Raw genomic sequence first — 11625 nt, 5'->3', positions numbered from 1 at the left:
CAGACATGAAGGGCTAGATTGGGTCTTTCTGGACTAGAAGACTTTTCTTGCTCTTTTTCTCACCCTCTAATTTCTGTTACTGACATTGCAGCAGTTTTGGCCATCTGCTAATCCTACTGCAGCTGCAGGCCCAGAGGATGTGTGGGATGGGAGTGGGGGAGGAAGAGGAGAGAGACAACACAGCAGGAAAACAACACCTTGGAGATGGGAATCTCTAATGGGGAAGAATCCCAACCCTGGGATTCCTAGTCAGGAAGGGTTAACAGGAAGTCACTGAACAGAGAGCCCCAGTTAGGAAGCGACACACCAGTTTACTTTATGTCATGTGTTAGATGCTCTCTGGGTGAAAGACTAATCCTGTTAGGGCCAACAGACCTTTCCTAATTGCTGTCAATGGAGAACTGAATTGTGTCTGGTATTCTCCCACAGTTCTTTATGCTGGGGCACAGGCATTCCCACATATACAACACTTACTCTATATTTAGGCAAGTGGGAACCCACTCTCAGTTAAAGCCCCTCAGAGCTCAGATAACAACCAACAATCACAGTAAGGAATGGCTGAGCTCTCACATTCTCACCCTGTCTGCAATCCAGTGCACTGAGCTAGCCAGCACTGCATTGGCTGCACTTCAGGAGAGCAGATGCCGGGTACAAAATCATTATCAGTACTTTCTTCAGCAAGTAAGTGCTGCTTTGAGGTCTTCTATCCAAGTATTGACAGCCTGACCCTGGTCAGTCTGGGAGCAGCAGTATCAGAGCACAAAGTGATTTGGCTGGAGGCAAGCATAAGGAGAGCTCAGGGCTAGCACCAGTGCTGCTCAGATGATGCAGCCAGCAGCTACTTTTAATCTTCCTTTCTCTATCATTCATTCCCCTCCTTCAGTGTAAAATCAATACATTTTGAAATGAAATAATGCAGTATCTTGCTTGCATTCTAGAGATTTCATTCTAGGCTCAAATAAACAATAATTGCTTTAAACACTGAGAATTCACCTTAAAGCCTAATTTCAGGTTAACATTTCTTGAAAAAGCTACAAGCACTGAAGCCACTTAATATGTTTATGCGTGAGAGAACAGGTCTTGCTCCCTACAGAGCTGATAGCTTTCTACTGCAGAGAAGAAATCCTTCTTTCTTCAGAAGCATTAAAAAATGATCTGATCTTGTAAAGTCAGCTGAGAGTTTGATGTTATAGATGGTGAACAACACCACTTTAGGTGATCCAACACAAATCATCCCACGAGCTTTGGGAAATCTGCAGTTTAGTTTGGCCTGTTACAGACACAGACTTATGCCAAACTCCATCTATTCTCCCCACATTCTCAACTCTGTGGACCAGGGGAAATTCCATCTGAGGTACATGGCAGTATGTTCCTGCTTTCCTTTTCAAACCAGATCAGCTTGGCAGGTCACAGTTCTGCTGTTCTCCGTCTTGCTATGCATTTTTATTTTAATGGCACATCTTTTGTCAGGCTGACAAAGAAAGGCTTCTGTCTTGTTGCTCTGAGCCAGCTGGACACGAGTCAAGTTCAAACTGGGAGTGTGCAGGCAGACACAGAGGAGCACAAAACCTAAGCTGACAGCCGTGGACAAGGGGCGGCTGCAGAGCTCCTGCAATGTGGAGGAAATTTCTTGTGACTGCATGGGCATGACCTAAGAAACATTTATGACAGCAGTAAGACCCAGAGGTAATTGCTATTAGGCCACAGTTTTTATACCCATCGCAGGACAGATCACGAAGGACATATTCCTATGCAAGACGCACCCTATGATTCAGAAGACAACAGAAACAATGAAAGCTGACCACAAAAACTCACAAAAGTGACTGAATCTGGTTGTTGGTTTTTTTTTAAAGGAACTAAAATTTTATCTTTTTGTGGTTTCTTTGCAGGTTTATGGGTTTTTTCTGGTTTTGATATAATTTCTATTTCCATGGAAAAACCTCATTTTTTATAATGAACTGACTGCCCAAGCTCCTGAGAGAGAGACCAAATGATGATCTGGGACTCAGATCATCAGAGTCTGGGGTTTGCACTGTCCTGTTTGCTGTCACAGGGCAGTTTTGAAGCCCCAGACCACAGGCCAGTGCACCAGAGCTTGGGCAGTGCATCAGAGCTGAGACAGCTGGCAAAGATGGACTGGAGATCACTACAAAGAAAGGGGTGAGTCCTGTTCCAGCCAACAAAATAAAGGTGCTTTGAATTATTTGAGAAGTGCAGATGACATCTACTAAAACAATTACAGCCAGTTTTCATGAAACACTGCAAAATTTCTTACATCAAAGTGTCTTGAATACATCCTTTTCTAAAGAGAATCCCTCATGTGGTATGATGAAGACCTGTGGAGTACTGCAACAGACCTCATACACATTTTGCTACACCATGAATTTTTCAAATTGCAATTTGTGTTTAAGCACACAACTTTAAATCAAGTACTTAATTAGAAATGAGGTATCTTTCCAGAAAATATATAAAGGCAGACATGCTATAGCATGTAGGAAACTCTGATCTCTCTCCGATGGTTTATACTTAAATGAAATTTGAAGTTACACAAACTTTGCATTCTTTGTAACATGTCTGCAGGTTGTGAAACAAGATATGAAAGAACAGGTTGCAACCTTAAATGCCTTTCTCATGTGAGAAATGCTTATTCATGCATCCAGTTCCAGTAAAGTCAAAGGGACTACCCATCTGATTAAAGAGTATTGCTATATGGCTTTGCAGAACTGGGTTTATTTGATTGTAAATCAAAATGAGAACAAAGAAGAGAGTAGGGAGGAAAATGCAGAAAGAGAGTCAGCAGGTTTTTTCTCATCCAGCTCTAGGAATGATAACAGCAGTGGCTGCGTACATTTTCTGTCTGCTGGCTGAATGCCTGAGTTATTTTGATTTAATACCAAGTAGAACATTTAACAACTCCACAACACACAGGGCTAATTACAAGATTATCACCATCTCTTCCTCCTATCAGGGCATCCTTCTGCATTCCCGCTGTAACATTCTGCATTACATTTGACAGGGAATTGCTTTCACATTTTGTGAAAATGGATGCAGCTATGGAAAAAATCCAAAATGACTGCACTGCTACTAAATTAATCAATGTGAACAAAGACAAGAAGCAGTGGGGAGGACTGGACAGAACTTCTATTATTGTTCCTCATCCAGGGATGGATCATTATGACCTACCATTCAGACATAAAACTCTATAAATATCAAGCTCAGTTTCTCTAAATGAGGGGAAATTTGCCACTGACATTAATAGGAGTAAGATCAAACTGCATACAGCAAGCACATTTGTCAGGACAAGTCGGCCAACTGAAATCTCACTATAATTTAAGAGAATGAGCCAACTCATGATGAGACTATTTCCTAGTTAGGCTCTGCACCTCTAGTGTCAAAGGAAGCTTTCTCAGTGATTTGTGTAAGCCCAAAGCTGGAATAATTACACTGTCATGGGGAAGTTCAAAGCTGGCCAACAATAGGCCAAATTTATCCCTCAGTTAAATCTCAGCCACTTCACTATACTTGATATAACCCAGTCACAAACTGCTTGCCATAACTGCTTTGAAATGACTGTGGTAAAGACTTACATTTTGTTATTAGGAATATAAAAGCAGATTTGCAATCCAGTCATAGGAGAGTCAAGGTCATGGCTTTCAGCGGACATCTCCTAATTGGACTCACCACATAAACATAACATCTAATGTTTGCTTATTATCCTAGCTAGCATTTTAATAGTCTTAAACCCATTGACAGAGCAGTCTGAAAATAACCTTGGTGCTCTAGAAGAGGCTGAAACTGTGAACGAATTTGCAGACTTAAAAGTTCTCATCACTTGGGGCTTGAGTTTGCTAAATTATTTGCCAGCTGCTCAGATAACCCCATGTTCAGCATGTGTTACACATCTCCCTCTGTGCCTGACAAGAGAAGATATTCATTGGCTGCAGCGACCAGCAAGCAGATTTGGTCTGTTTGCTCAAGCTGTCACAGTTGTGATCTTAGATGCGGTGGTTCTGGGTCCAAATCCAGAGAATACAGGGAAAACTAAAGCTGGGGAGCCAAAGGGGACACAGAAAAGCAGAGAGGGCAGCACCTTTGTTCTCCTTGGTCAGCTTGTCAGCCATGTCCCAGTGCTCGTAGCTGCGCAGGACATTGTTGGTGATGTTGACGTGGCTGGCAGCCATGTGGTGGATGCGCTGGGGGATGGTGATGGTCCCCACCGAGGATGAGCTGGCGGTGCCCGTGCTGCTTCCAGCAGAGCTGATGGGGGATGGGCTCAGGGACATGGGCGAGGGGGTTTCTGTGCTCCTGCAAGAGGGAGAGATAGAGTGAGACCCCCTCACATGCCCCACTTCACTGCCATCCTAAATGCACTTGAAAAGTTAACTCTGCACCCCAGTCAAGGGAGAGTGTGCAGTGGTACCTCCTGACTTTATGAGAAAGGACAGCTTATAAACTGGGAATGACTGAAAATAAAAAGGGATTTAATTCTCCATTTTAAATGAAGCTGTTATTTAAAAAAGAAAAGAAGTATCATAAAAATAGAGCAATCTTTCAGAGAAAGAAGCATCTCATAAATGTAATGATTTTTCTACCTGCTGCCAGAAGCTGCAATGGCAGTTAGAAAGCACTCAATGTGCAATATTGGCTTATTATCAAAGTATTTTCTGGAAACTACAATGACAGTTTGCTCCAAAAACAGTCACCACAATAAGTAAAGGGCAAGTCTTAAAAGCACCCTGCAGAGCAGTATTAGGACTTGAGGACACTGTAGGATTATGAATATATCCATGGCATTCTTTAAGGCTATGGAGATTTCTTCTAATTGCCTACAGTTCATTCACACAGTTCTGCACAGCACAGTGTTTTAAGTTACCTACACTGTGAGGCACTAATGTTCTAATATAGATTTTCCTTTAATTCTAACACCATCAATTAGAAATCACCTGCTGGCTGCAGGCAGTGCAGCGGTCAGCACAGCACGCTCTTGTTTAGAGCTGTGTAGTGCTGAATGCTCACAGAACAGCTATTTTCTTTGAAAATTTATAGGATCATGGAGCTGTTCAGGTTGGAAAATACCTTTAAGATCATTGAGTTGAGCAGTTAATCCAGAACTATCAAGTCCTCAGTAGCACATGTCCCCATATGCCATGTCTACACAAAGACATTTTAAAATTCCCCCAGCGAAGGCAATTCAACCAAGTCCCTGGGCAGCCTATTCCAGTGTTTGATGACCCTTTTGGTGAAGAAATTATTCCTTATCTCCTCCAATCTAAACCTCTCCTGGTACAACTTTAGGCTATTTCCTCTTGTCCCATCACTAGTTACTTGGGAGAAGTAAAACAAGCCACCCTTCAGCAGATCCACAGTCTGGCCCAACTTGGTGTCATCCACAAACCAACTGAGGGTGCCCTCAATCCCCTTCAAGATCAAAGGGGCTCCTGATCATCAGTGAAGATATGAAACAGTACCAAGCCCTGGGGAGCACCACTGGTGACCAGCCCCAGCTGGATGTAATTTCCTTCACACATTTGGAAGCATTTGCCTAAACAAAAGCATTCTATTTAATGTAGAATACACTTGAGATGCGGGACCAAGAGACTCCTGGCACGCTCTGCATGAAGCAGAGAGAGCAAAACTCTCCAGACAGGGATGTTGCAACGCCTCCCTGGACATGCATCTGCAGATGCCTCATACTACGCAAAAGCATCAAGCTCAGTCACTGAGTCTGATCTGAAGACCAAGACAGAAGGGCTTGGCCTCTTGGCTTTAAAGGCCACTGTCAATGGCCCTGCAGGAGCACAGATCTGCTGACATCTCGCAGGTGCTGCAGGACAGACTGACAACAGCACAGCCTTGGACTGAAAGGCATCGATGGCAACAGCTTTTGCTGCAGATTTTCCAGCTATTCTGCTACTACCTGAGCTCAACAACTGGCTCCTGTGATACATACTTTTTCCAGAGCTGGAGATCACATTGATTTGGTAGCTTGTAGCTTTTTACCCAGCTTATGGCTTAGAGTTTAAGCATGTCCCAATGCACAAACACTATTTTTAAGTCTCAAAACATCCTGGTTACCTGACTTGCCACAGTGTCTTTATTGCACAGAAGAGCTGAACTATACTAAATTAGGTCTGGGAGCAGTTAAACATGATAAGTATCTGAAGAGACCAAGAGTATTTTGTTAGAGCCACTTCCAACCAGCTGATGCACTTCTGCCAAATAAAGCACATTGTTCATTGGATTTACCCTGTTATGCACAGCCATTATTACTGTGGTGAGTCTACTAAATCTCTGTATTTTGTGCTTTCTGTTGCTAGAGGTGGGAAACATTTCTGTAATGAAACTAGGGAAAATTTGTTTCATTGCCAGGATGGAACCTGGCCCAACTTTGTAGAGGTTCACATCCCTCTCAAACGAGTAGGCAAAAATTCCAGTAAGCCAAGCTGTGATTTTTGATGAATCTGAGATCCTGATTAGACTACACTCCATGGCAATGGATAAGCTTTGCTTTGAAAAAAAAAAAAAAATTTGAGATTACCCCACTGTCCCTGCATCCTGCACCAGGCTGCTGCTCTATACCCAGTGATGCCACATGATGCCGATGGTGTTCAGTCTTTTTTTCTGTGGTGTGTGAATTCTTTTCCTGTCTGTCTCAGGTTGCAATATAGGATGTGACCAAAAATGTGTATTCTATCACCATTTGTTGAAGCCAGTTGGGGCAGTGATCCTTATCTCCATGGCACATATTATCTGCTAATGGGCCATCTTTAAGACTAGGTGGGGCAATCATCTTTTTCTTTTCCACAGCCCATTCTCCCTCCAGGAAGATATCATCTGCTGCTGGGCCATTTAGTCCCACTGTATGACTGATAAAATTACATCATCCCATTGGGAGATGCTCCAGCCAGGGGAGGAGCCAAGCCTTTCCCACCTAGATAAAAACTGAGATTTTGGACAACAAAGATACCATCTTTCCACTGGATTCCAGAGGAAAACTGGACCTTTTCCACATCATCCCTGGACCTTCAGAGGAAAACTGCGCCTTCTACAGGAGCACTGCTTCAGCTGAACAACATCTGTCATTGCAGGGGGACTGTAGCCCATTTAATTGGACTGCTATCAACACCCTGACTGACTGACGGGGTGTCAGGTTGGATTCTGACTCTGTCAGGGTTGGGACTGTTTTTTGTAATACTGCATTTCTATTTTAATTTTCCTAGTAAAGAACTGTTATTCCTAATTCCCATATCTTTGCCTGAGAGCCCCTTAATTTCAAAATTATAATAACAATTTGGAGGAAGAGGGTTTACATTCTCCATTTCAGAGAGAAGCTTCTTCTGCCTTTATTGGCAGACATCTGTCCTTCAAACTAGGACACCGTCTGACACAAATTTGCAAGGAAGTAAGAGAAAACAGTAGAGCAAGTAGACCTGGGGAAGGCAGTGCACAAGCTGCCAATGGCAGCACCAGGCCTGTGACAAACCTTGGAGCCAGTGAGAGCCACCTGAGATAGATGGCACCTCTGAGGCAGCTGGAGAGCTGTTTTTTTCTAAGACCCCACACGGAGGGGACACAAGACCTGAGTCTGCACTGTGGTCTTTGTGCCTTGGATCACAAGTGGCATAATAATGCTATTATAACAAGGCCTTGTCACTCAGTTACTCTCACATGTCAAGTGCTTCCTGCTCTAAATAAAAGACAGAGATGTGCATTTTCAGAGCTTTCCTGCCTTATGTCCAAAGTTAGTGGGAAGAGACTGATCAGCTGAGTGTTATGTTAGAAGTGATGCTGACCTGAAGGCTGGGTTTCTGCTGCATACTTTGTGGCCAGACAAGAATTTTCTCCTCCAGTCAAAACCCACTTATTCTCAAACCTGGCCACCTAATAGCTCGTTTAAATAGTGAGGGAAATGTCATCACCTGCGGAGCACACACTTCATAGGGGTCTATAATAGGACAGGAATAAAAGGATAACTTTTGCTCCATTAAATGTTTATGTACAAGCCCCTTCTTAAGGAACAAAAGAGATGTTATGCTCCATGGTCTATTTCATCACTAAAACTTTACGTTAACATTTAAGTATTTTTATTACAATACAATGTTTCTCTGACACTTACATGTCTGGAAAAACTGGCACATAATAAATAATTTAATTTAGTAGTTGCTTTTCCAGTGTTAAAATATCTTTTCAGATTTTATATAAAGTGATTTCTAATTTCATCACCTTAGTTTGTGTTACAATCTATACTTTATTAGCTCTATACATACGTATTCAAAATAACTTTGAGTATTTGGGGTGTGTATATATACACATATCTATACCCCAAAATACTTTGAATTATTTGAGGCAATACTTTAAGCAAAATGTTGGAATTTTCAATATTGCACTGATTGAGAACAAAGTGTGTTTGAAAACTTCAGTTCTTTGTGTGCTAGACTTCAACCCCTCCTTCTTTGTTTCCTTGGTGTGTCTAAAAGTAATTTCTGCTTCTGAACCACCAGAAAGAGACCATTAACAATAATAATTTTCACCTAGAATTTAGCCTACTCAAATAAAGATGGGAAAAAAAGTGAAGTCCTTCACCTTTGTTTTACTTGTATCTGGATATGTGACCAGGACAAAGAAGCAGGAGAAATGTGCACCAGATGGCAACTGCCATTGGAAGATAAAGGCAAGGATGCAGCAGCAATGCACCTCCACTGAACAGAAGATCATAACTGCATTACCCTGACTTCATATCTGAGGTGAGGGTGTTTTAACGTTAATATGAAGCCACTGATAATTGGCTGACTAAGTGCCTTCGCATTTTCATCACTATTATACCTTCAGTTTTATTAAACAGCACTTACCATACATCAATGAAATATTCATTGGTCTTTCATTTGCTGAATGAATCATTGAAAAATCATTGCAATGAAGGCTTTACTTTGGCTTCCTAAAGTGACATGGTACTTGCCAGCTAATTAACTGATATTTTTTATGGCCTTTATCTGGCTTGAGAGGTAAACTGTCAAAGAATTCAGCACAGACTCACTGTGTCTGATTTTAGACTTAAGGGGCTTTGTACAAAGGTGTGATTCAGCTCTTTCTTCCTACCAACACTGGATGGCTCACAGGGGAATCTGACTTGGTCCAGTGGGAGCCCCTCACCCCCATGAGCCCAAGGCAGCTGTATGATCAATTCTGTAGCCCAGAAAAACAGTTTCTACAGGAAACATGTTAGAAACACATCTGCAGCTCCCAAAACACTAATCCCATGACCTGCCCTTCGTCTTTAGAGGAGCAAAACCACCTCCCCTCCTTTTGTTCCCAGGCAGAAGTACTCAGCAGAAAATACTCACTTTCCATTGCCGCCCCAAGGTGAGGGGGCCTGTGAGGCTTTAGAAGAGTTCTGTAAGTACAAAACCAAAATGTAAATACAGGTGATGCAAGTACATGAAGTGATGACACAAGGCTCAGCATTCCCCCTTTTCATTGCAAGAGCTACAGTGCATGGAGCAGAAAAGCTCTGCACATCAGTCCCATAATTAAGTGGCTGGTGGATGATTGGTAGGTTCCAACAAGTAGCTTTAAAATAATTTGATGAAAGAGGGAATAAATTCCAGTAAAAGCAGATGTAGGTCACAAAGAAGTGGTTTAATTACCACTGAAACTTATTCTACAAAATAAGTTCTTCAGAGTGCAAATGACTGCTTATCTTTAGAGGGACCTTCAATATTTTTTAAGACACAAAAAGAATTTGGCTTGATGTTTTATTGAAATTGATCCCTCCCAAGTTGCTTAGGGAAGGTGGCTTGGGATTCAGACAGTAGTATAAATAAAATTTTTAGTAAGGATCTGTTTGAATACCTTTGTTTTCATATATTTTAGTTGCACAAATTGACTTTCCTTACCTGCTTACTCATTCTGGCTTTCACGTCTGTGTAGCACCTTGTAAAACCCTGTACAAAAAGATTGCCGAGCAACAATAAAGCCCAGGTTTTTTCAGTCTTGCTCAGACTGAGTGGCATCTTAGTTCCCATACAAAGTGGCAGTATCAGGGCTGAGGCTATCTGTGTGTGCCCTCTGAAAACAATCATTCAGCTCCCTTGCTGAGAAGTCAGCATGCACAGTGAAAATTCAATCAAGTTTTACAAGTTCTCCGAAAAGTATTACCAACATTATTACAACACTCATCTGGTTACTGTAATTGCTATTTTGCATGGGAGGCACGGAGATTCAGTGAAGCACAGATAGTACCCTTGACTTCTAAACCACAGCTCATAGACCAACATTTCGGAGCAAAGCAGAAAACATTGTCCAAAGTATGGCCTGGTATGGGCATTTCTGCACAGCAGCTACTGCTTGTCACAGAGGATGTGTGCATGACTTGGGGGTGTTTCACAGCACAGAGCATATGGAGCATATGTGGGAAAAAGAGAGATCCTAAATTGCTCTGGAAAGTCTTCAGAAATGGAGAAGAAGCTTTTATTGTTAATTTCTTCTGTCTGGGGATTGCTCCCAACAGTACCTAGAGATAAATAATATCTCTGTCAAGATTAAGACTAGATCTCAATTGTCTAGAAGCAGTTATTTGATAATGAAAATATTTAGCAAATATATTTCAATGACTACTGACAACTTATTTTCAAAAAACGAAAATCTTCCTCAAACTTTCAGAGGAAATACATCACAGGATGTCACTTTTTTTCCAATTACAAAAGGTTTGATTTCAATTTAAAATATTATCACTTTAGTGGTATTTTACTTCAAGTTGCCTCTAAACTTCAAAATTTCTTTCATGATTAAATGGCTATTTTCTGTTTTGAAATGTCAAGGGTATAATTTTGAAGCTTTTAATTGGAAATTAATCAGAAACAGTTCTGTCCACAGATGGTTTCAATTCGGACCAAGTGGCATTTTGAGGAAAATATAAAGAATAATTTAGCTGAAAAATTCCTCCCCAGCTCTGCTGTAAACAGTGGGCTGTTTTTTGCAGTTAAAATTGCGTAAAAGTTTGAGTAACAACTCTATTCAAACAGTTAATCTGTTTCATTTGTATTACAGATCCTTGCTAGTGAACACAGAGAACATGGTGCAGCAATACAAAACTAACATAGTTAATAGCTCCCATTCTTTTCTCTTCTCCTCCTGTGCCTTTATTACAGAAATAACCTGAACATATAATCTGTATACACTCAAACACTGCTTCCAGCAAATGAGTTACAGTGCACATAGCATGCACACAAACTAACTGAAACACTTAGCTTCAACTGGATGACTATGCCTAGCATTCCTGATTCGTCTATTTTATTGCATTTTTACTTTTTTCCTCTTATTTTAATTTACATTAAAAGACATTTTCTTATGCTGGGAGTAGTAAATATGTTCTTCATTTTGCCTACTTCCTCAGCTAAGGCTTTAAGGCAAGAGAAACTCCCCTGCTCCTGCCTTTTTTGTCAAAGAAATAATTACTTTCTGCAGAAAAGGTTTATTTGTCTAAAAATCCTTTTTTTAAGATTCAATATACATTCATCCTGGATAAAACCTGAAGTGGCTGGAATACATTTCATGAAAATGCTGAGGTTACAAATGTGTGTAGTTCAAATTTAATCTGTTGTGCAAATCCCTGGCTGAAAACTCCAT

General features: G+C 41.2%; 1 protein-coding gene across 5 annotated transcripts in view; it reads right to left on the bottom strand.

The window, feature by feature from the left end:
- AFF2 (ALF transcription elongation factor 2) overlaps nt 1-11625 on the bottom strand; it is a 334567-nt gene that overhangs the window by 9635 nt on the left and 313307 nt on the right. For 3 of the 5 annotated variants that reach the window (XM_056491312.1, XM_056491314.1, XM_056491313.1), the window contains exons 19-21: nt 9894-9941; nt 9342-9391; nt 4091-4305 (exon numbers count right to left, since the gene is read on the bottom strand). In XM_056491312.1, the coding sequence (XP_056347287.1) occupies nt 4091-4305; nt 9342-9391; nt 9894-9941 (313 nt within the window). The remainder of the gene's footprint in view (nt 1-4090; nt 4306-9341; nt 9392-9893; nt 9942-11625) is intronic. The other 2 variants (XM_056491315.1, XM_056491316.1) reach the window with 1 other exon arrangement.

Source organism: Oenanthe melanoleuca, chromosome 4A (genome assembly GCF_029582105.1).
Source record: "Oenanthe melanoleuca isolate GR-GAL-2019-014 chromosome 4A, OMel1.0, whole genome shotgun sequence".
NCBI lineage: Eukaryota > Metazoa > Chordata > Aves > Passeriformes > Muscicapidae > Oenanthe > Oenanthe melanoleuca.
Note: the sequence above shows the minus strand (reverse complement) of the source record. Positions and strands in the feature narration are given on the sequence as shown.